The sequence below is a fragment of the Oncorhynchus nerka genome, linkage group LG20 (genome assembly GCF_034236695.1).
Source record: "Oncorhynchus nerka isolate Pitt River linkage group LG20, Oner_Uvic_2.0, whole genome shotgun sequence".
NCBI classification, from domain to species: Eukaryota; Metazoa; Chordata; class Actinopteri; order Salmoniformes; family Salmonidae; genus Oncorhynchus; species Oncorhynchus nerka.
In genome coordinates this window covers 31715764-31738347 of record NC_088415.1, presented here as the reverse complement: position 1 = coordinate 31738347, position 22584 = coordinate 31715764, and the positions used below count along the sequence as shown (strand labels likewise).

The following is a 22584-nucleotide window of genomic DNA, read 5'->3' as shown; positions in this document are numbered from 1 at the left end:
CTGTTGTACAGTAATTTGGTAAAAAGGCAATTTCACATTTGCTCAGTACATTGTTTTCATTGAGGAAATGTAAGAGTCTGCTGTTAGTGATAATGCAGAGGATTTTCCCAAGGTTACTGTTGACGCATATTCCACGGTAGTTATTGGGGTCAAATTTGTCTCCACTTTTGTGGATTGGGGTGATCAGTCCTTGGTTCGCTCCCCTCTACCTTCATACCTCATCCTCATTTGAAGAGCTCTGTCTTCTCCTCTCTGAGTTTCCCGTTCCCATATCCTCAACTGTGTATGAGAGGTATAAAGAATAACCCACCCTACATTGTCTTTAAAAGACTTAAACAGTCCTAACGTGGATGAGAAGAGGGGTAGGTTATCTCTAGTGAGCTGCAGGTTGAGAACTGAGGTCTGTGTGAGGAGAGCTCTTCCCAGAGGCAGCAGCAGCCCAACTGTGATTGTGATGCTGTCTGTCTGTCTCTCTGTGAGGCTCACTGCTCTGTCCTCCTCCCTGTAGCCAGGCACCATGGAACACTGCACTGAGCAGTGGAGGCAGGCTGCGGATATTAGGATTAAGGGTTGACCATTGATGTTGTGAATGGTAATTCAATGTTGTGTTATGTAGTGAACATTGCGGCACACACATGCAGATACGCCTTGGGCACACACACACACACACACACACACACACACACACACACACACACACACACACACACACACACACACATGCATGCACACACATACATGTACACACAAACACACACGCACACACACATGCATACAGAAACACACACACACACACATGTGTGCACACACAAACTAAAACGCACACACACACACACACACGTACCGGGTTGAATAGCAAGAACCGGGTTACCGAGATTAACCGCCAAAACCCTTTTCCTTTTCCCGGTATAAATAACCATGAGAAACTGGTCAGTAAGAATGCAATTTCTATGAACAGCATGATGTGAATTTGAACTGTTACATTCCATGTGATGTCTAAATCTTCTCTCTGCTATCTGCCTGATGAATCAAAGCTCAGGGTGGGGACAGACAGCCCATCTCAGTATGGAGCGCAGTTCACCATGCATGTATCATCTCAAAATGGCAACCTTTTTACTTGTGACAGGTAAGCCTGCATTTGCTGCAGTATAGCCTATGCTACACTAATATAAAGACGGTCTAATTTATCTCCATCTGGCTTTCAGGGGTCACCTTTTTTTATTGTTAAGATTATTTTTTAAATTGCAGCTGCAGAATTTTGAAACAGCCTTTCACTCGAATGTTGTTGCTTTAACTCTATGCGCACGAGAGCACTCTCTCACAGTCTTTTGCTTGAATTTGCATCCAAAATAGATAGTCAAGATATATATACATTTGAAGTCGGTAGTTTACATACACTTAGGTTGGAGTCATTAAAACTCTTTTTTCAACCACTCCACAAATGTCTTGTTAACAAACTATAGTTTTGGCAAGTAAGTTAGGACATCTACTTTGTGCATGACACACTGTGCATGACACATTGGAGTGGCCATCACAAAGTCCTGACCGCAATGCCATAGAAGATTTGTGGGCAGAACTGAAAAGCGTGTGCGAGCAAGGAGGCCTACAAACCTGACTCAGTTACACCAGCTCTGTCAGGAGGAATGGGCCAAAATGTACCCAACTTATTGTGGGAAGCTTGTGGAAGGCTACTATGCTGACATTTCACATTCTTAAAATAAAGTGGTGATCCTAACTGACCTAAGACAGGGAATGTTTACCAAGATTAAATGTCAGGAATTGTGAAAAACTGAGTTTAAATGTATTTGGTGAGGTGTATGTAAACTTCCAAGGATGTCAGAGTGATGTAGATAAGGACAACAAAACGTATTTCATTTAACTGTTGAAAGGAGGAAGGAATGAAGCAACAATAGAGAGAGAAAGAGGAGGTAGGCTAATAACATCAGGGGAAATATTGTGAAAGGTAAATATGTGTCAGCCTACTAATTATACAAATAGGCTCTAATATATTTAAACATTAAAATCAAATTGCTAGCCTATAATTGTAACTTTGTGAGCCACGTGTATGGCACGAAACATGTTCTCTCCCAGCTTCATGGTTTGAACGATGTGTGTGTAATTCCAGTCCATATAATACAGTATAATACAATACAGTAATACAGTCCACACTAAAAAATATTAGCTTACTGGAGCTTGTTTCATTTATTTACCCAAGAGAGCATAGCTACATCTATGGGCTTTTCTGTTGTTTTTTTCTTCTGTTGAGCCTAATGTGCTATGTATTGTTGTTGAGCCTCATAGGCTATGTATTGTTGTTGAGCCTAATGTGCTATGTATTGTTGTTGAGCCTAATGTGCTATGTATTGTTGTTGAGCCTCATAGGCTATGTATTGTTGTTGAGCCTAATGTGCTATGTATTGTTGTTGAGCCTCATAGGCTATGTATTGGATAATGGCACAATCATTTGTGCTTTTTTGTGCTTGGGCTCATAAAATGTCTTTAATTTAGGTCTCAATAAATGTCTTTAATGTAGGTCTCATAAAATGCCTTTAATGTAGGTCTCATAAATTGTCTTTAATGTAGGTCTCATAAATTGTCTTTAATGTATTGTTGTCCTCATAGGCTATGTAAATAATGTCTTTATTGTTGTTGAGCCTGTAGGTCTCATTAAATGTCTTTAATGTAGGTCTCATAAATTGTCTTTAATGTAGGTCTCATAAATTGTCTTTAATTTAGGTCTCAATAAATGTCTTTAATGTAGGTCTCATTAAATGTCTTTAATGTAGGTCTCATTAAATGTCTTTAATGTAGTTCTCATGAAATGTCTTTAATGTAGTTCTCATTAAACGTCTTTAATGTAGGGCTCATCAGGCTCAGGTAGCATCAGGCTCAGGTAGCATCAGGCTCAGGTAGCATCAGGCTCAGATAGTATCAGGCTAGAGTTTTCATGCTGATCAAAGCTCTAATCAAATCCAGACATATTTATGTGTTTTATAATGCTTTAGTTATGACATGTCTGGTTTTGTTTTGAAATACCGGGTTACCCAGGAGAAAAGGGATTTATTCTCTGGGTGGAACATTTGTAAAGGACGGAGAAAATATTCAAACCTAACACACACACACACACACACACACACACACACACACACACACACACACACACACAGACACACACACACTGGTACATGCAATTGTACAGTACTCACACTTGAACCTGCTAATTGATATCCCCTCCCTCACAAACACGCTCTCACGCTCACACGTATACTGTACATAGTTGTAGAGGATGTTACCACTTCAGCAGAGAGAGAGGCCCATTAGCAGCCTGACTCATAGAGCAGTCTAAACAACAGTCTCCAGCTGGCTGCTCCCTGCAGCTGGCTCCAGCTCTAAGTGATACAGCTCTGTCTCCTCTCACACACCAAAACACCGCTCTGCCTCCTCTCACACAGCAAACCACTGCTCTGCCTCCTCTCACACAGCAAACCACTGCTCTGCCTCCTCTCACACACCAAACCACTGCACTGCCTCCTCTCACACACCAAACCACCGCTCTGCCTCCTCTCACACACCAAACCACTGCTCTGCCTCCTCTCACACACCAAACCACAGCTCTGCCTCCTCTCACACACCAAACCACAGCTCTGCCTCCTCTCACACACCAAACCACAGCTCTGTCTCCTCTCACACACCAAAACACCGCTCTGCCTCCTCTCACACAGCAAACCACTGCTCTGCCTCCTCTCACACACCAAACCACTGCACTGCCTCCTCTCACACACCAAACCACCGCTCTGCCTCCTCTCACACAGCAAACCACTGCTCTGCCTCCTCTCACACACCAAACCACTGCACTGCCTCCCCTCACACACCAAACCACCGCTCTGCCTCCTCTCACACACCAAACCACTGCTCTGCCTCCTCTCACACACCAAACCACAGCTCTGCCTCCTCTCACACACCAAACCACAGCTCTGCCTCCTCTCACACACCAAACCACAGCCATGCTGTACAGGACACACCAAACCACAGTCATGCTGTACAGGACACACCAAACCACAGCTCTGCCTCCTCTCACACACCAAACCACAGCCATGCTGTACAGGACACACCAAACCACAGCCATGCTGTACAGGACACACCAAACCACAGCTCTGCCTCCTCTCACACACCAAACCACAGCCATGCTGTACAGGACACACCAAACCACAGCCATGCTGTACAGGACACTCCACACCACAGCCATGCTGTACAGGACACACCAAACCACAGCCATGCTGTACAGGACACACCAAACCACAGCCATGCTGTACAGGACACACCACACCACAGCCATGCTGTACAGGACACTCCACACCACAGCCATGCTGTACAGGACACTCCACACCACAGCCATGCTGTACAGGACACACCAAACCACAGCCATGCTGTACAGGACACACCAAACCACAGCCATGCTGTACAGGACTCCTCACACAGCACCAAACAGCCATGCTGTACAGGACACTCCAAACCACAGCCATGCTGTACAGGACACACCAAACCACAGCTCTGCCATGCTCTCACACACCAAACCACAGCCATGCTGTACAGGACACAAACCAAACCACAGCCATGCTGTACAGGACACTCAAACCACAGCCATGCTGTACAGGACACACCAAACCACAGCCATGCTGTACAGGACACCACCACACCACAGCCATGCTGTACAGGACACTCCACACCACAGCCATGCTGTACAGGACACTCCACACCACAGCCATGCTGTACAGGACACACCAAACCACAGCCATGCTGCTCAATAGACCTGTGGTCAGATTGATGGTCAGTTTGATGTGGCTTGGTCGTTGACGGGGAAGTTTTATCTGATTTACAAAATATTTTTCTCTTGAAGCTCATGGATTAGAAATATCCAATCAGCATGTACAGTACACAGCGGTGCCACCTACCTCAGGGGCCCCATTGCTGTCCTCTCCACCCCTTCTCCCCTCTTACCTTAGAGTCTCCTGGTAGTTATTTTCCCTCCCCCAGGCTCTTCTCCCCCATCTACATGTGAGTCTCCTGTTCACTCCACATGGCACCTCTCTGTAGAGAGTGTTTTTAGAAACACCTCTGCTCTGGGGCTACAACACAACACAACACACGGCCTGCTTGTTATTCTCTACAGCAGTTAGCTACTTGTTTTTATCCTCTAGTCAGACAGACACAGCTCTCTATCTCTCTCTCTCTCTCTCTCTCTCCAGGTTCATTTCCTTTCCTTCTATTCCAGTGTCATCCCTGCTTTCCTCACTGGGGCTTCTCAGCCATGGCTTTCTGCTCTCCAGTGTTGTTTACACAGTGTCTTGATGACAATACACAGTTTATCCATTAAAGCTGACATCATTACCTTGTTGGGTACTCTTGATGAGGCAGGGGGAATGGGGCTATTTCAGGAGGACTGTGGTTTTAAGGGTGGTGTTTACTAGATGTTCTGCTTGTCCAGGAACACTTCAGTACCTCATAGTTTGCGTCTTATTGAAAAATAAGATGTATAATGGACGTACAAAGACAGATTGCTGTACAAAGGCTGATTATATCCTATTTCAGAGGAACATATTGTCCTCTGTGTTGCCTCGCTAGCGTTCAGAGAGCTGGGTAGAACCACGATATGCTCTGTCTTGCAGGGCTGACCTATATTCTCTATCGAAGGCATCCAAGGCTAGTGTGTGAGGGTGGTGGGGGGGGAGATAAAGGTCTGACATTCATCTCCATAAAAAACGGATACAGTGTGTCTCTTCTAGTTATCTTTGTATGACCCATATCTTGAATTATAAATGTACTGTATGCATTGGCAGATGTACTATATATAAAACATAGCCAAAGGCTCTCTCTATCTTGTGTCATTTCCCCCCTTGTATATTCTGAGTTCCATTAGTCTATTGTTCCTCCTGTTCCACTAAGAGACTGTTCTGTAGTGGCTCCTTGGTTCCACAGCACTGTTCTTGACAAATGGAGATGGCTTGGAAGTAGTTTCTCTGCTCACTGCAGGGCAAACCTTGCATTCTTTTCCCCTGGTTTAAACCGTACAGTGTGTTTCGCTTGACTGCCGGTGTGCGTCGGGTATGTCAAAGAAAGTAGAGAGGCAAGTTTAGGAAGGGGGAAATATAAATGGAATTCTTTGTAATGCTCTGAGGATCCGGTCGGCAGTGTAGACCCAGAGCCAAATCAGATACTGCAGGAGGAAGGGGGAGGCGGAATGCAGCGAGAGCACATCACATTGAAAAGGCCCCTGCCCTCATCTAGGAGCTGTCATAATGAAACGCTTATGACCGGGGTTGTAAAAACAAGAGCTAGGCCGGAGTCTGGAGACCACTACACCAGAGGCCCTATGATTAGTCCCCCCCCCCCGACTCTACTTATGTCCTCAAGCTCTGGGCCTACCTGGTTTCCCCTTCACACCCGTCTAGACCAATGAGAGTGTTCCTACCATAACCAGGCCTTGTCACCCTTGGCACAGCAATGCCCTCTGGGATAAAAGGCTCTGGTGAGGTGTTATAGCCCTGCTGTATGTATGCTAGTTCTGGGGTTTTGTCTTCTGTGCCCCTGCTCTAGATCCACATGAAAAAGAACACTTCCACATAGTTCCATCTGTCTGTGAGTGAATTACGTGGACTTTATGAGGTGGAAAACATATCAGCGGTATGACAGGACGAATGGAGAGATGTGTTGGGGTACTCAGAGAGGGGAGAGGTCAGGAGATGCTGATGAGCTGGAGGATGGGATCGCTGGGTAAAGGGTGTCTGGTCTCAGCTGTCGCCGGGGTGGTTTTAATCAGAGAGCTGGCTCCTCTCTCCTCTGTCGGGCTGCTTCCTCACCAACGCCTCTTCTCTTTCTTCACCTGCTCTCTATTATCCTGTCCACTACAGGAAATCCCTTCTTAATGACGATACAGCTCAACCAGATGTTGTATCAACACAAAACACCACCGCAGCTCATTTAGGCCTGATAATTGTACATTCAGCAGCAACAGTATTCGGGTACCCTTCTTTGCTAGCACATAACCTACTTCTGGTTCTTCCAGCGTTGCTGTCAGGCTATGTCGAGGCCTCAAACAATTAATCATCCTCTGAATCGCATTGTCACAAAACTGTGTCACCACACACACGTTCCAGAGCGTCTGTTGCCTGCCATGCCGTGGTCCTGCTGCGTCCCCCTCAGGGGACAGGCGCCTGGCACCGGCGGGCAGACATGGGCAGTGTTGAGGACTGACTGGTTGCGGTGGTTCTTGCCCCCTCCATCTCATTAATTAGCCAGTGATTGTGTTCAATCAGATGCAGATCTCCACTTCAATGGGCCCCATATCAAAGGCAGGAGTCTAGTGGGTAGCTGCTGCATTATGCACATGGAGACCTAGTTATGTCAAGAGCGCCAGCGAGCAGAGCCATGGTTGTAGTGGCAGCGTGGGGAGATGGCAGCGGGGAAACTCTGAAAGATTAAAGAGGGTTTAGGCTGAGACATGCCAGCCAGTCCCCTGAGGACTAGGCTTCATGCACTTTTCCCGCTCCACTACAACAGATGCAGCCCTGATGAGGGGGGGGCTTCAAACGCAGAGAGAGGGAGGGAGGGGTGGGTGGATTCATGCCTTTCTCTTTCTCTCATACAGAGACAGGAACCTTTCTTATTGTTAATGACAGACCCCAGCGGAGGCGTGCGTCAGGGGAGGTTGTCCTGTGACATGTTACCGTAGAGCTACAGTGTTCTGTCTGTTTGTCTGTCTGTCTGTCTGTCGTAGAGCTACAGTGTTCTGTCTGTTTGTCTGTCTGTCTGTCTGTCGTAGAGCTACAGTGTTCTGTCTGTCTGTCTGTCGTATAGCTACAGTGTTCTGTCTGTCTGTCTGTCTGTCTGTCTGTCTGTCTGCCTGCCTGTCTGTCTGTCAGTGTTCTGTCTGTCTGTCTGTCTGTCTGTCTGCCTGCCTGTCTGTCTGTCTGTCTGTCTGTCTGTCTGTCTGTCTGTCTGTCTGTCTGTCTGTCTGTCTGTCTGTCTGTCTGTCTGTCTGTCTGTCTGCCTGCCTGCCTGCCTGTCGTAGAGCTACAGTGTTCTGTCTGTCTGTCTGTCTGTCTGTCTGTCTGTCTGTCTGTCTGTCTGCTGCCTGCCTGCCTGCCTGTCGTAGAGCTATAGTGTTCTGTCTGTCTGTCTGTCTGTCTGTCTGTCTGTCTGTCTGTCTGTCTGCCTGCCTGCCTGCCTGCCTGCCTGCCTGTCGTAGAGCTACATTGTTCTGTCTGTCTGTCTGTCTGTCTGTCTGTCTGTCTGTCTGTCTGTCTGTCTGTCCTGCCTGCCTGCCTGCCTGTCGTAGAGCTACAGTGTTCTGTCTGTCTGTCTGTCTGTCTGTCTGTCTGTCTGTCTGTCTGTCTGTCTGTCTGTCTGTCTGTCTGTCTGTCTGTCTGTCTGCCTGCCTGCCTGCCTGCCTGTCGTAGAGCTACAGTGTTCTGTCTGTCTGTCTGTTTGCCTGCCTGGCCGTGCCCTGGGGCCTCAGTGTAACCAGTGGTGCAGTCAGTGAAAGATGGTTCATTTCACTGAGTAAACTGTCACGCTGATGTGGCTGATACTGGGTGTTTGTGTGCTTGTGTGTGTGTGTTTCGGTGCGTAGTGGTGGAACAGAGGAGGAGATGCAGACTGTGCAGTCAGCAGGTGTGTGTGATACTCTGGACGTCCTCCAGAAAGGAAGGGTCACACGCAGACTGAGACAGACAGTAGCACCAGGTGTCATCATTCTACACCATGTTTAACAGTGGGCTTGATCACTTTAATAACCATATATAATGTTTGATGGTTTTGGCTCATTGAATTTAACAGTTGTCTTAATAGTTTGACAAACATTGAGTAGGCTTCGGGGGCGTTGAGCGGGGATTTTTAAGCGAGCTTTGTTGATGCTTTGCGAGGTATATTTAAATGATCACATTGATACCGTGTTTTTTTCTGTACGTGCAAAGATGAAAATAGTCCGAACAGGGGGCTAAAGTGACATAATATCAACTATTACACTTGAGCCCAGCCTCGGTATGGATCCTCATCATCACCCCACCCCCACATGTTGATGGTGAGGCAGGAAGCGCAGGAGGGCAGCCCATAGCACAGCGCAGGGGGCATAATGAAATTGGTTCCAGTCTCATCTGGGAAGTGCCCCTGTTTGATTTCATTAGCCAAATGTCTCACTGTGTCCACTCCAAGCCAGAGTAAATAGATTTCCAACAACTGGGATTTGAAGGGTCACTGGCTACCGCTGTAGTGTCTGGCATGGACACAGGACAGGCAGGGAGGGGGACATAGAGAGGGAGGGAGACTGCAGGGAGACTGAGGGAGGGAGGGAGGGAGGGAGGGAGGGAGGGAGGGAGGGAGGGAGGGAGGGGGAGGGAGGGAGGGAGGGAGGGAGGGAGGGAGGGAGGGAGGGAGGAAGGAAGGAAGGAAGGCGACAGGGATGGATCTCATGACAAAGCACCTGTCATTCACTTGTCTTAATCTCTGCAGGTATTTCCTGCCTGGTGTTGTGTTGCATGGCGACCACACCGCTGGCTTCCTGTATTCTGTACTGTCAGAATACCCCCCTACCTCCGCTCCGCTCACAGAGTCTAATCTAATAGAAGATGCCAGCAGTGGAATGAACCTGCCCTTTGACTCTGGATAAAGATCCAATGTGGAGAAGGGACACTTGACTACTGCTTTGTTATAGCGTGTGCATGTTTGGATCCCTTCCTCTCTCTCTCACACTCCCTAATTTGGATATGTCACGAGCTGACAGCCGAGATGATCTGGAGTTGCATTAGACAGGACCTTTGTCTGAGGCTGTGGTGGTGTTTGGTTGGCTTGTGAGCAGCCAAGGTGGACCTGCTGGTGAACTCACCCTGACCTTAATCCTGACTCATGTGGAGACCAGCAGCAGCCCCATAGTTTACAGCACACAATACAGTCAGCACAGCAGGGGAGGGGACTTCATTCATGCTCCTCTCTTCATTTTATTATCTAATCCCTCACTTCCCCTCCACCTCCAATCAGCTACAGTTCACAGAGAGAGGAGGAAGAGGAGGAGGACAGGGAGGAGTAGCCTAACTCTCCCTCCCTCCCACCCTCCCTCCCTCCCACCCTCCCTCCCTACCACTCTCCTGATCCTCCCGCCCTCCCTCTCTCCCTCCCACCCTCCGTCCCTCTCTCCCTCCCACCCTCCGTCCCTCTCTCTCTCCCTCCCTCCCTCCCTCCCACTCTCCCTCCCTACCACTCTCCTGATCCTCCCGCCCTCCCTCCCTCCCACCCTCCCTCCCTTACCACTCTCCTGATCCTCCCGCCCTCCCTCTCTCCCTCCCACCCTCCGTCCCTCTCTCCCTCCCACCCTCCGTCCCTCTCTCTCTCCCCCCTCCCTCCCTCCCTCCCACCCTCCCTCCCTACCACTCTCCTGATCCTCCCGCCTCCCTCTCTCCCTCCCACCCACCCTCCATCCCTCCCTCCCACCCTCCCTCCCTCCCACTCTCCTGATCCTCCCTCTCTCCCACCCGCCCTCCCACACTCCCTCCCTCCCTCTCTCTCTCTCTCCCGCCCTCCCACACTCCCGCCCTCCCTCTCTCTCTCCCCGCCCTCCCACTCTCCCTCCCACCCTCCCACCATCCCTCCCTACCACTCTCCTGATCCTCCCTCTCTCCTCCCTCCCACCCACCCTCCGTCCCTCCCTCCCTCTCTCCCTACCACTCTCCTGATCCTCCCGCCCTCCCTCTCTCCCTCCATCCCACCCTCCGTTCCTCCCTCCCTCTCTCTCTCCCGCCCTCCCACACTCCCTCCCTCCCTCTCTCTCTCCCGCTCTCCCACTCTCCCTCCCACCCTACCACTGTCCTGATCCTCCCTCTCTCCCTCCCACCCTCCGTCCCTCCCTCTCTCCCTCCCACTCCAATAAAACAGATTGAGGAGGGTTGTACCTGAGGAACACCTGCCATGTATTACACAACTGTACTTCCAGTAGATGTGAGGGCTCAGCAGTGCAGACTGTTCCATGTTGACTTAATCCTGTATAGTCTGTTGTTCTCTGCTCTCTGGTAATTGTTTGTATTTGTATTTATTTAACCTTTATTTAACTAGGCGAGTCAGTAAAGCCCTGGTTCTGTGTGTGTGTGTGTGTGTGTGTGTGTGTGTGTGTGTGTGTGTGTGTGTGTGTGTGTGTGTGTGTGTGTGTGTTTGGTTTTACTATCAGAAGTCCCTACAAGGAAAAAGGCTATTTTAGGCTTAGGGGTTAGGTTAAAGGTTAGGGTTAGGTTTAGGGTCAGGGTTATGGTTAGGGAAAATATGATTTTAAATGGGAATCAATTGTTTGGTCCCCACTAGGATAGTAAAACAAACGTGTGTGTGTGTGTGTGTGTGTGTGTGTGTGTGTGTGTGTGCGCGTTTCACCTCCAGGTGAAAAGGATGTCAGGTTGATCATCAGGTATTGAAGTGGAGCGGTGGAGGTAGATGGTTGTAGCAGTAGAGAAGTGTAATGCTGTGACCTGTCCTTGTGATTGAGCACCAGTAACATGGTATCTACTGTGAGTGGTATGTACTGTATGACAACAGCAATAAGTGAGGCTGCCGCGTTTAAAGCCTCCAGCCCGGGGGGAGATTGAATTAGTTGTTGTCTTACTCACTGCCCCCCCCCCCCCCACTCCATATCTCTTGACACCTTTATGAGACGAGACCGACTTGAATGCAGTGAATTTATCCACTCTCCCTCTCGCAAAACTCCTGGCTCTTGTTCAAGAGGCTATTGTTTGAGTAATCTGTGGAGCGCTCCCCTCTCTCAGCACGGCCCTGGCTGTGTGTGTGTGTGTGTGTGTGTGTGTGTGTGTGTGTGTGTGTGTGTGTGTGTGTGTGTGTGTGTGTGTGTGTGTGTGTGTGCCTGTGTGTGTGTGTGTGTGTGTGTGTGTGCCTAGGAGACCTGCGCTCAGACCTCTTACAGGATACTGAACTGAGAGATACGTGTATCTTTGCGTTACAGTTGTATAGTAAATGTATGGAGGCAGGCCAGTTATTCCCATCATTGCATATGCATTATACTCAATTATGGCTTGGGCTAATTGTTAACCATAGGGGTCCCTCTTAAGTAAAAGTAGAGAGGGAGGGCGAGATGTTCTATATTCCTTCTGGGAAATTCCTTATGCTGGACGTAGAATATTCTACCTAGCGACAGGGAGAGAGGTTAGTCTAGGGTAGTGCAGAGAGAGTACAGTATGAATCAGGGGAGAGGAAAGAGGTGCCTTCAGCTTTCTGTTTGTTCCCTCTGCCGTAACCTTGTCTGCTGATTCCCATTCATTAAAGTTATAGGACACAGCATCAGTCCCCCCTCCGTCCAGCCCCTTCCCCTCCCTCTTCCTCTCCTGAAGTGAATGTTCTGATCACATTTTGGCAGCCTCCCTGGAAGTGAGAGTGAGAGAAGAGAGAGAGATGAGAGAAGGAGAGAGAGAGGATGCAGTGTCCTTGGTATTATCAGCTTTGTCTCACTGGCTCTGTAATGAGACGTGTCCTGTAGGGAGAATCTTGATGGGAGGGAATAAGCGTCATGACCACGAATCCCAGGCCTGCTAGCCACTTCAACATCCCCCTCTCCCTTCCTGCTCCAGAACATTCTACTGGATGACCCTTGACTGTGGAGCTCCTCTGGAGAATACAGCACTATAGCAGGTGTTGGGGAGACTGGAGTTAAAGACCATAAAGTTGCCTGCTGGTCTGGCTCTGTGTCCTCCTAAACCATTTCACCCAAATCACGTCAATGTGCTGTGTTCCAAGCTACAGGGCAGGGCACTTCCTAAAAGTAGGTGTCAGAGGGCCTTTGGAGCTGAGGCGTGTGCTCTCTCACCCTCCCTTCATCTCCTTTCCCTCATCTCCTTTCCCCTCCTCTCCTCATCTCCTTTCCCCTCCTCCCCTCATCTCATCTCCTCCCCTCATCTCCTTTCCCCTCCTCCCCTCATCTCTTCCCATCATCTCCTCTCCTTTCCCCTCCTCCCCTCATCTCCTTTCCCCTCATCTTCTTTCCTATCCTCTTCTCTACTTTCCTCTCCTTTCTTCTCCATTACTCTCCTCTCTACTCATCCCCTCCTCTCCACCCCTCCCCTCCTCTCCTCTCTACTCATCCTCTCCACCCCTCCCCCACCACCCTCCCTCTCCACCCCTCCCCCACCCTCCCCTCCTCCCCCCTTCTCTCCACCCCTCCCCTCCTCTCCACCCCTCCCCTCCTCTCCACCCCTTCTCTCCACCCCACCCCTCCTCTCCACCCCCCTCTCCAACCCCCCCTCCTCTCCTCTCCACCCCCTCTCCACCCCTCCCCTCCTCTCCTCTCCAGCCCTCTCTGAAAGAGGTGGTAGTATTGTGGTATGGTCAGGCCCAGTCAGGTAATATCCTCCCCAGTGCCCAGGCAGAGAGGGAGAGAGCTAGAGACAAGGCGGGCTATTAATCAGGCTGACCTGGCACGCGGCCTGGGTACATCATTAGAGCCTGAAATACGAGGGGACGGGGAGGTCACGCTCCCTGAACCTCACATCAATATACCCACTAAGGTAGAGGGGAGGGGGGGCAGCTGTTGTTATTATCCAAGGACCATTTGTTTTAGTGAGTTAGCCCCCCCCCCCCACCTTAAAATAAAGGCACGTAGCTCCGCTGCAGTACGTTAGCTAAATGCAGCAGGGTCTGCCCAGGGTCTAGCAGTCTGTGGTTATGTTATCAGGCAGGCAGAACTCCAGTGGGACAGAACACACTGTGGAGATCAGGCTGACTTCTGCACTGTAAGGACAAACACAGCAGCACATTCAGCCAGTAATCGCTGCTGCTCGCCCCTGGCAACCAGTCAAAGGGCAACACAACTCTGATTGATTATTATTATACTAAGACGTTCTACTGTACAGGGAGGCATTTCTGGAGGCAGAATAGCTGAATATGTATTAGATCCTTGTTGTGATCTTTTGAGTACTTGCTGAGTACCTGGTTTGATGCAGATCATTCTTATTAGGTATTCTGTTGGAAATGATCATCCCTGCATGCATCAGCCATTACAGTGTTCACATCATTCCTTTGTAATTACACCGTAACATGAGGAAGAGGAATTTCAACTTTCAGCTGTGTAGAAATGGAACAGTTGGTCAGTGACGATAGAGGTGTGTGTGTGTGTGTGTGTGTGTGTGTGTGTGTGTGTGTGTGTGTGTGTGTGTGTGTGTGTGTGTGTGTGTGAGAGAGAGAACGAGAGAGTCAGAGTGATAGAGAGAGAGTGTGTGTGAGAGAGAGAATGAAAGAGAGTCAGAGTTATAGAGAGAGAGTGTGTGTGTGTGAGAGAGAGAGAACGAGAGAGAGTCAGAGTGATAGAGAGAGAGTGTGTGTGAGAGAGAGAGAACGAGAGAGAGTCAGAGTGATAGAGAGAGAGTTTGTGTGAGAGAACGAGAGAGAGTCAGAGTGATAGAGAGAGAGTTTGTGTGAGAGAACGAGAGAGAGTCCGAGTGATAGAGAGAGAGTGTGTGTGAGAGAGAGAGAACGAGAGAGTCAGAGTGATAGAGAGAGAGTGTGTGTTTGAGAGAGAGAGTCAGAGTGATAGAGAGAGAGTGTGTGTGAGAGAGAGAGTCAGAGTGTGTGTGAGAGAGAGAGTCAGAGTGATAGAGAGAGTGTGTGTGAGAGAGAGAGTCAGAGTGATAGAGAGAGAGTGTGTGAGAGAGAGAGAGTGATAGAGAGTGATAGAGAGAGAGTCAGAGTGTGTAGAGAGAGAGAGTCAGAGTGATAGAGAGAGTGTGTGTGAGAGAGAGAGAGTCAGAGTGATATGTGTGAGAGAGAGAGTCAGAGTGATAGAGAGAGAGAGTCAGAGTGATAGAGAGAGTGTGTGTGAGAGAGAGAGTCAGAGTGATAGAGAGAGTGTGTGTGAGAGAGAGAGTCAGAGTGATAGAGAGAGAGAGTGTGTGAGAGAGAGAGTCAGAGTGATAGAGAGAGTGTGTGTGAGAGAGAGAGTCAGAGTGATAGAGAGAGTGTGTGAGAGAGAGAGTCAGAGTGATAGAGAGAGTGTGTGTGAGAAAGAGAGTGTGTGTGAGAGAGAGAGTCAGAGTGATAGAGAGAGTGTGTGTGAGAGAGAGTGTGTGTGTGAGAGAGAGAGTCAGAGTGATAGAGAGAGTGTGTGTGAGAGAGAGTGTGTGTGTGAAAGAGAGAGTCAGAGTGATAGAGAGAGTGTGTGTGAGAGTGTTGTTTATTTTGGGGAGAGTGCAGCAGCAGCAGCATTGTGTAAAGTTGTGTAATGATTAATGGTTGTGGAGCAGAAATAGACAGTCAGATTTACAGCGGCCGTTGGTTTCCTTTATGTTGTGGTTGGGATGCGCCACAGAGCTCTATCATTCTGTCACTGACATTACACACAATCCACTTTTATTTGGCCGTGTAAAGTCTCACATTACAGAGACGACCTGCCGTATTTCACTTCTGACCCGTCGGAACCTTCCTGAGAACATACCAGAGTCTGGGCTGTGTTGCACTGTACTGGTGACTGTGTCCTGTCCTCTGACTGTAATGCTGATTGCGATTGTGTGTTATCCTGCCTGTGAGTGTACTGTGAGTGTACTGTGAGTGTACTGTGAGTGTACTGTGAGTGTGATGACGTCTCTGTCCTGTCCTGTGTGTTTCAGATCCTGGTGAATTCTATCAACCATCCTGCCATGCTGTATGAGAATGGGGTGGTGAGTGAGGGGAGTCCCATCCACAGAGATCTGCTCTTCAGCCCAGACTACCAGCACATCTATGCCCTCACAGACAAACAGGTAAAAACTTCACACACACTATAATATGAATATGAAATAGTTTTAAAACAATCATACACTCTCACGGCACCAAGCCCTCCTATTTATGCACTACCCAAACCTAATGGTTGTGTGTGTGTTTCCTCTGTGTTTTTCTGCCGCTCCAGCACTCTATGTGATTGGTTGTGTTTGATTTCCAGTATACTGAGCTCCACCCCCCTGCCCAGCACCCTCTACCCTCACACACGTTCCTCCCCCTGCCCAGCACCCTCTACCCTCACACACGTTCCTCCCCAGTCAGCACCCTCTACCCACACACACGTTCCTCCCCCTGCCCAGCACCCTCTACCCTCACACACGTTCCTCCCCAGTCAGCACCCTCTACCCACACACACGTTCCTCCCCCCTGCCCAGCACCCTCTACCCTCACACACGTTCCTCCCCAGTCAGCACCCTCTACCTTCACACACCCTTCCTCCCCAGTCAGCACCCTCTACCCACACACACGTTCCTCCCCAGTCACCACCCTCTCACCCTCACACACGTTCCTCCCCCCAGCACCCTCTACCCACACACACGTTCCTCCCCCTGCCCAGCACCCTCTACCCTCACACACGTTCCTCCCCCAGTCAGCACCCTCTAGCCTCACACACGTTCCTCCCCAGTCAGCACCCTCTACCCACACACACGTTCCTCCCCCTGCCCAGCACCCTCTACCCTCACACACGTTCCTCCCCTGTCCAGCACCCTCTACCCTCACACACGTTCCTCCCCCAGCACCCTCAGCACCCCCTCTACCCACACACACGTTCCTCCCCAGTCAGCACCCTCTACCCTCACACACGTTCCTCCCCCAGTCAGCACCCTCTACCCACACCACTCACACACCCTCTACCTCACACACGTTCCTCCCCAGTCAGCACCCTCTACCCACACACACGTTCCTCCCCCTGCCCAGCACCCTCTACCCTCACACACGTTCCTCCCCCAGTCAGCACCCTCTAGCCTCACACACGTTCCTCCCCAGTCAGCACCCTCTACCCACACACACGTTCTCCCCAGTCAGCACCCTCTACCCTCACACACGTTCCTCCCCAGTCAGCACCCTCTACCCACACACACGTTCCTCCCCCAGTCAGCAACCTCTACCCACACACACGTTCCTCCCCAGTCAGCCCCCAGTCAGCACCCTCCCCCAGTCAGCACCACCCTCACATGTTCCTCCCCAGTCAGCACCCTCTACCCACACACACGTTCCTCCCCAGTCAGCACCCTCTACCCACACACCTCTACCCTCACACACGTTCCTCCCCCAGTCAGCACCCTCTACCCACACACACCTCTACCCACACACACGTTCCTCCCCAGTCAGCACCCTCTACCCACACACACGTTCCTCCCCAGTCAGCACCCTTCCTCCCCAGTCAGCACCCTCTACCCACACACACGTTCCTCCCCTGCCCAGCACCCTCCCCCAGTCAGCACCCTACCCTCACAGCACCCTCTACCCACACGTTCCTCCCCCAGTCAGCACCCTCTACCCACACACACACGTTCCTCCCCAGTCAGCACCCTCTACCCACACACACGTTCCTCCCCAGTCAGCACCCTCTACCCACACACACGTTCCTCCCCCAGTCAGCACCCTCTACCCCCAGTCACACCCTCTACCCACGTTCCTCCCCCAGTCAGCACCCTCTACCCTCACACACGTTCTTCCCCCAGTCAGCACCCTCTACCCTCACACACGTTCCTCCCCCAGTCAGCACCCTCTACCCTCACACACGTTCCTCCCCAGTCAGCACCCTCTACCCACACACACGTTCCTCCCCAGTCAGCACCCTCTAGCCTCACACACGTTCCTCCCCAGTCAGCACTCTCTACCCACACACACGTTCCTCCCCCTGCCCAGCACCCTCTACCCTCACACACGTTCCTCCCCCAGTCAGCACCCTCTACCCTCACACACGTTCCTCCCCCAGTCAGCACCCTCTACCCACACACACGTTCCTCCCCAGTCAGCACCCTCTACCCTCACACACGTTCCTCCCCAGTCAGCACCCTCTACCCTCACACACGTTCCTCCCCAGTCAGCACCCTCTACCCACACACACGTTCCTCCCCTGCCCAGCACCCTCTACCCTCACACACGTTCCTCCCCCAGTCAGCATCCTCTAGCCTCACACACGTTCCTCCCCAGTCAGCACCCTCTACCCACACACGTTCCTCCCCAGTCAGCACCCTCTACCCTCACACACGTTCCTCCCCCAGTCAGCACCCTCTACCCACACACACGTTCCTCCCCCAGTCAGCACCCTCTACCCACACACACGTTCCTCCCCAGTCAGCACCCTCTACCCACACACATGTTCCTCCCCAGTCAGCACCCTCTACCCACACACACGTTCCCCCCCAGTCAGCACCCTCTACCCACACACACGTTCCTCCCCCAGTCAGCACCCTCTACCCTCACACACGTTCTTCCCCCAGTCAGCACCCTCTACCCTCACACACGTTCCTCCCCAGTCAGCACCCTCTACCCTCACACACGTTCCTCCCCAGTCAGCACCCTCTACCCACACACACGTTCCTCCCCAGTCAGCACCCTCTAGCCTCACACACGTTCCTCCCCCAGTCAGCACTCTCTACCCACACACACGTTCCTCCCCCTGCCCAGCACCCTCTACCCTCACACACGTTCCTCCCCCAGTCAGCACCCTCTACCCTCACACACGTTCCTCCCCCAGTCAGCACCCTCTACCCACACACACGTTCCTCCCCAGTCAGCACCCTCTACCCTCACACACGTTCCTCCCCCAGTCAGCACCCTCTACCCTCACACACGTTCCTCCCCAGTCAGCACCCTCTACCCACACACACGTTCCTCCCCCTGCCCAGCACCCTCTACCCTCACACACGTTCCTCCCCCAGTCAGCATCCTCTAGCCTCACACACGTTCCTCCCCCAGTCAGCACCCTCTACCCACACACACGTTCCTCCCCAGTCAGCACCCTCTACCCTCACACACGTTCCTCCCCCAGTCAGCACCCTCTACCCACACACACGTTCCTCCCCCAGTCAGCACCCTCTACCCACACACACGTTCCTCCCCCAGTCAGCACCCTCTACCCACACACATGTTCCTCCCCCAGTCAGCACCCTCTACCCACACACACGTTCCCCCCAGTCAGCACCCTCTACCCACACACACGTTCCTCCCCCAGTCAGCACCCTCTACCCACACACACGTTCCTCCCCCAGTCAGCACCCTCTACCCACACACACGTTCCTCCCCAGTCAGCACCCTCTACCCTCACACACGTTCCTCCCCAGTCAGCACCCTCTACCCACACACACGTTCCTCCCCCAGTCAGCACCCTCTACCCACACACACGTTCCTCCCCCAGTCAGCACCCTCTACCCACACACATGTTCCTCCCCCAGTCAGCACCCTCTACCCACACACACGTTCCCCCCAGTCAGCACCCTCTACCCACACACACGTTCCTCCCCCAGTCAGCACCCTCTACCCACACACACGTTCCTCCCCCAGTCAGCACCCTCTACCCACACACGTTCCTCCCCAGTCAGCACCCTCTACCCACACACACGTTCCTCCCCTGCCCAGCACCCTCTACCCTCACACACGTTCCTCCCCCAGTCAGCACCCTCTACCCACACACACGTTCCTCCCCAGTCAGCACCCTCTACCCACACACACGTTCCTCCCCAGTCAGCACCCTCTACCCTCACACACATTCCTCCCCCAGTCAGCACCCTCTACCCACACACACGTTCCTCCCCCAGTCAGCACCCTCTACCCTCACACAGTCAGTTCCTCCCCCAGTCAGCACCCTCTACCCACACACACGTTCCTCCCCAGTCAGCACCCTCTACCCTCACACACGTTCCTCCCCCAGTCAGCACCCTCTACCCTCACACACGTTCCTCCCCAGTCAGCACCCTCTACCCACACACACGTTCCTCCCCCTGCCCAGCACCCTCTACCCTCACACACGTTCCTCCCCCAGTCAGCACCCTCTAGCCTCACACACGTTCCTCCCCCAGTCAGCACCCTCTACCCACACACACGTTCCTCCCCAGTCAGCACCCTCTACCCACACACACGTTCCTCCCCCAGTCAGCACCCTCTACCCTCACACACGTGCCTCCCCCAGTCAGCACCCTCTACCCACACACACGTTCCTCCCCCAGTCAGCACCCTCTACCCACACACACGTTCCTCCCCCAGTCAGCACCCTCTACCCACACACATGTTCCTCCCCCAGTCAGAACCCTCTACCCTCACACACGTTCCTCCCCCAGTCAGCACCCTCTACCCTCACACACGTTCCTCCCCCTGCCCAGCACTCTCTACCCTCACACACATTCCTCCCCAGTCAGCACCCTCTACCCACACACACGTTCCTCCCCCTGCCTAGCACCCTCTACCCACACACACGTTCCTCCCCAGTCAGCACCCTCTACCCACACACACGTTCCTCCCCAGTCAGCACCCTCTACCCACACACACGTTCCTCCCCCAGTCAGCACCCTCTACCCACACACACGTTCCTCCCCCAGTCAGCACCCTCTACCCTCACACATGTTCCTCCCCCAGTCAGCACCCTCTACCCTCACACACGTTCCTCCCCAGTCAGCACCCTTCATCACAGGTAACAGAACAGGAGAGGGGGTCTCTCTGATCCCACTTTGATGGAATAAATCCCCTTTTTTTAGCACTGCCAAAGCACCAACGGAAAGGGAATTCTCCCCTCTTCCTTTCCTCCTCTACTCCAGTTATTTGTACCCTTCTCCTTTTCTCCCTGCTCTCTCTTTTCTTTCATGTGGTTTCTCCCCTAAGCTTAAATTGGAGGTCCTCGTCTCACGCATTAAAGAGGTTTCCTCCATCATTACTGGAAGACCCCCCCCCTCTATCTCAGCCTCTCTCTCTATCAGAATGGTTAGCAGGGTGATGAGAGATAAGAAGGCCACCAGGCTTACTGATAAGGATTCATCTCTGAGGTTTAAGTTGAAACGGCTTCTTTAAAATGCCCCCTCTCTCTCCTCTGGATTGCTATTTAACACCCCATGGCCTCCTTCCCCTCCCTTCAGTCCCACCCACCCTCTCCTCAGTCCCACCCACCCTCTCCTCAGTCCCACCCACCCTCCCTTCAGCCCCCGCCCCCCACCCTCTCCTCAGTCCCACCCACCCTCTCCTCAGTCCCACCCACCCTCTCCTCAGTCCCACCCACCCTCCTTTCAGCCCCCCACCCTCTCCTCAGTCCCACCCACCCTCTACTCAGTCCCACCCACCCTCCCTTCAGCCCCCCCCCCTCTCCTCAGTCCCACCCTCTCCTCAGTCCCACCCACCCTCCCTTCAGCCCCCCACCCTCTCCTCAGCCCCACCCACCCTCTCCTCAGTCCCACCCACCCTCCCTTCAGCCCCACCCACCCTCTCCTCAGTCCCACCCGCCCTCTCCTCAGCCCCACCCGCCCTCTCCTCAGTCCCACCCACCCTCCCTTCAGCCCCACCCGCCCTCTCCTCAGTCCCACCCACCCTCCCTTCAGCCCCACCCACCCTCCCTTCAGCTCCACCCACCCTCCCTTCAGCCCCACCCACCCTCTCCTCAGTCCCAGTTGATTTAAAGTGACAGATGTCTATATCCACCATGTCAGAGCAGACCTGTAGGTATGTGCTCTGTGGCAGAGTGACATGAGGTAACAGGGTAAGGACTGTCAAGCTCTTTGACACTGCCTGGCTTGAAACGGCTTCTTCAAAATGCCCCATCTCTCTCCTCTGGGTTGCTATTTAACACCCCATGGCCTCCTTCCCCTCCCTTCAGTCCCACCCACCCTCTCCTCAGTCCCACCAACCCTCTCCTCAGTCCCAGTCTATTACTGATAATGCCTTAGTTATGGGACAAACAGGCGGGTTACCAATGCCCCCCATCGTAACTGCAGCCCTCTCCAGCTGTATTCCCGCCCGACAATATCCACAAAGTGATGACTGAATATCAATAGCCATTTTCCATCAAATGATTTGAGAGGTGGGCTACATTCAGGTGGCCCACCTCATCAGCTGATGTCACAAAGTGCTGTACAGAAACCCACCCTAAAACCCCAAGCAGCAAGCAATGCAGCAACCTAGAGAGGAACCAGGCTCTGAGGGGTGGCCAATCCACCGGGTGGAGATTATAAGAGTACATGGCCATCAAGGCCAGATTGTTCTCCAAGATGTTCAGGGTAGTACGTCTGGTGAATAGGTCAGGGTTACATAGCCGCAGGCAGAACAGCAGAAACTAGATCATCAGCACGACCAGGTGAACTGGGGACCAGGACTACAACTAGCCATCAGGCCAGGTAGTCCTGAGGCACGGTCCTGGGGCTCATGTCTTGAGAGAGAGACAGAGACAGAGACAGAGAGACAGAGACAGAGAGAGAGAGCCAGAGAGAGAGAGAGACAGAGAGAGAGAGAGAGAGAGACAGAGAGAGAGAGAGAGAGAGTCAGACGGATGAAATGGCAGCAGTTTTACGGGCGCCCAACCAATTGTGCTATTATGTGTTTTTTTTCACGTTATTTGTAACTTATTTTGTACATAATGTTTCTGCCACCGTATCTTACGGCAGAAAATAGCTTCTGGATATCAGGACAGAGATCACTCACCTCGGATTAGACAAAGAGCTTCTGGATATCAGGACAGAGATCACTCACCTCGGATTAGACAAAGAGCTTCTGGATATCAGGACAGAGATCACTCACCTCGGATTAGACAAAGAGCTTCTGGATATCAGGACAGAGATCACTCACCTCGGATTAGACAAAGAGCTT

At 52.0% G+C, this 22584-nt stretch overlaps 1 protein-coding gene across 2 annotated transcripts in view; it reads left to right on the top strand.

Annotated features, from left to right (window-relative positions):
• LOC115102282 (plexin-A1-like) overlaps positions 1–22584 on the top strand; it is a 305508-nt gene that overhangs the window by 140864 nt on the left and 142060 nt on the right. For both annotated transcript variants that reach the window (XM_029622073.2, XM_029622072.2), the window contains exon 4: positions 15642–15773. In XM_029622073.2, the coding sequence (XP_029477933.2) occupies positions 15642–15773 (132 nt within the window). The remainder of the gene's footprint in view (positions 1–15641; positions 15774–22584) is intronic.